Source organism: Nansenia antarctica (genome assembly GCF_963989245.1).
Source record: "Nansenia antarctica genome assembly, chromosome: 8".
Classification (NCBI taxonomy): domain Eukaryota; kingdom Metazoa; phylum Chordata; class Actinopteri; order Argentiniformes; family Microstomatidae; genus Nansenia; species Nansenia antarctica.
The window spans coordinates 10,581,648-10,584,147 of record NC_137678.1 but is presented as its reverse complement, the minus strand read 5'-3'; the positions used below and the strand labels follow the sequence as shown (position 1 = coordinate 10,584,147).

Genomic DNA, 2,500 nt, shown 5'->3' with positions numbered 1-2,500 from the left:
GATGAAAGACGATGTTGAATTTAAGATTAAGATTTCATTTTATTGTCAAACTTGACAATAAAAATAATAAACAACTTGACAAACAATCTACTGAGACAATGAAATGTAGTAACTGGTAGAAGAACATTGTAAACATGGCTAACGGCTGCTAATGCTCATCAACTACCCAGGGACCAGTATGTCTAAAACCTTTCATCTGGATCAGAATGATCTAGAGCAGGGGTCTTCAACCTTTTTCAACCCAAGGACCCCTTGGACGAGAGACAAACAGAACAGGGACCCCCACATGTAATATATATTTTTTAATTATCACATTTTAAAGCCTATAATAACTTTTATATTTACTTCATTCACCTTTTCTTTAACCTATTTATATGCTGGGTTATTAGCCTATATGTGTTTATGATTGATAAAACGTTCATGCATAATTATGATTGGTTATTATTATTGTTGTTGTTGTTGTTGATGAGGCTTATATTTTCTATTATTATTACTTTTCAACAATGAAACTTTTAGCTTCAGGAAGCCAGGTATGCCTACCTCAGTGAGATGACTGGCCCTGGTTGGTGGTACACAGCTTGTCTATTCTGGGGGAGATGGAGGTTGTCAGGCAGAGCATCATGTCATCCTCAGACTGCTGTCTGGAACGGTATTTGCTCTTCAGGTAGGTGAGGGAGGAGAATCCACTTTCACAAAGATAAGTTGTTGCAAAAGGCAAGAGGCTCATCGAGAACTGGGTGAGAGGCTGTGACTCGTACACATTATTGTGTGTACTGTCTGTGGTTAGGTCGATCAGCTGATCTTCCTCAGCAGCTGTCAGGTTTAGGCGTCGGATGCATTGTCTTTGCATGGAAACCGTATCCATGTCTTGTGCTTTCTCCAAGACTCAGTCTCAGAAAAGTACTTCTCAAATTGACTTTCGAGTGCCTCCAAGTGATCAACAATTGCGCATTTCACGTCAGGCGAGGGCACCGTGGAATCCGCAGAAATGCATTGAAATGCGCAGCCAGCTCCACGTGGTAGCAGAATCTCGTGGATAGCTGTGCGTAATTCAAAGACGCGCGCCAATACTGATCCACGGGAAAGCCATCTGACCTCGGAATGGTAAAGGAGCGCGTTATAGCGGCGCATAGAGAAGCAAAGAGGCGGGTTTGTTATTATCAAACTAACTAAATTAGTAACGTTATGCTAGTTATTAATTAACGTTAATTTCGCAATGAAGACCGAACTGCAGCGTTTTAGCCAACACCTAGCTTGCTAGACAGGTGTGTTTTTTTCTTTTTTTCAGCTGACGTTATGTGAGACTCTAGAATCATGGGCATCATTTGAATGAATGAATGAATGAATGAATGAATGAATGAATGAATGAATGAATGAATGGTCTTTATTGTCATTGCTATAGTACAGGTACCAAACAACGAAATTTAGGAGGGGTGTCCCCTGGTGTTAGGAAAGAAAAAAAAAAAAAAAAAAAAAAAAAAACACAAGAAGGGAAGGAGCTGGTTTACATAAATAAAGGCTATGTACACTATCCACTATACTATACTGTACCACTGTATCATTTATTTTGTAAATAGTTTTTGTCAAAAGTAGCTTATTATTGCCTATTAATGCTTGTACTTTACTCAATATCATTTTTGTCATATTTTTAAATTCTCACTGATTATTTTGGTGAATTTTTTTTGGCGGACCCCCGGTTGAAGACCACTGATCTAGACTATTATTTTACTGTCCAGGATCAGATCGAGCTGGCTGATCTCCCCGGTACTGCTCAACATCTGACAGAGATCTTATCCTGGACAGTAAAAAAAGGATAGATCTTCCATACCTGCAGGTCTAAACCCTGACCCCTGACCCCTGACCCCAGGTCTTCCATACCTGCAGGTCTATAACCCTGACCCCTGACCCCAGGTCTTCCTTACCTGCAGGTCGACTGAGCGGTTGAACTCCCTCTTCAGGATGTCCTTCACCAGGCCGAACGACACCGGAGCACCCTTGGGCTTCACTAGGGGACAGAGACAGGCTGGGTCAGCAACCTTTATACAGTACAACCATGACGGTCAGAGACAGGGTTGGTCAGAGACAGGGTTGGTCAGAGACAGGGTTGGTCAGAGACACGGTCAAAGACAGGGTCAGAGACAGGGTCAGAGACAGGGTTGGTCAGAGACAGGGTCAGAGACAGGGTTGGTCAGAGACAGGGTCAGAGACAGGGTCAGAGACAGGGTCAGAGACAGGGTTGGTCAGAGACAGGGTCAGAGACAGGGTCAGAGACAGGGTTGGTCAGAGACAGGGTCAGAGACAGGGTCAGAGACAGGGTCAGAGACACGGTCAAAGACAGGGTCAGAGACAGGGTCAGAGACAGGGTTGGTCAACATCTTTGCACTATTGAAGCCAGTGTAAAACATCACTTTATTACTTTATCACTGTAGGGTTACTTATTCTACTGACTTATGTTATTTATTATTGTGTCTTTGTATCTGAATGCTGCAATGTCAATGTT

General features: G+C 42.6%; 1 protein-coding gene across 1 annotated transcript in view; it reads right to left on the bottom strand.

Annotated features, from left to right (window-relative positions):
• The window catches only part of LOC308163841 (UPF0606 protein KIAA1549), a gene marked incomplete at both ends in the record, with an annotated part of 30,735 nt that overhangs the window by 23,461 nt on the left and 4,774 nt on the right, over positions 1–2,500 (bottom strand). The window contains one exon of the mRNA XM_080538027.1: positions 1,923–2,005. Within this exon, the coding sequence (XP_080394153.1) occupies positions 1,923–2,005 (83 nt within the window). The remainder of the gene's footprint in view (positions 1–1,922; positions 2,006–2,500) is intronic.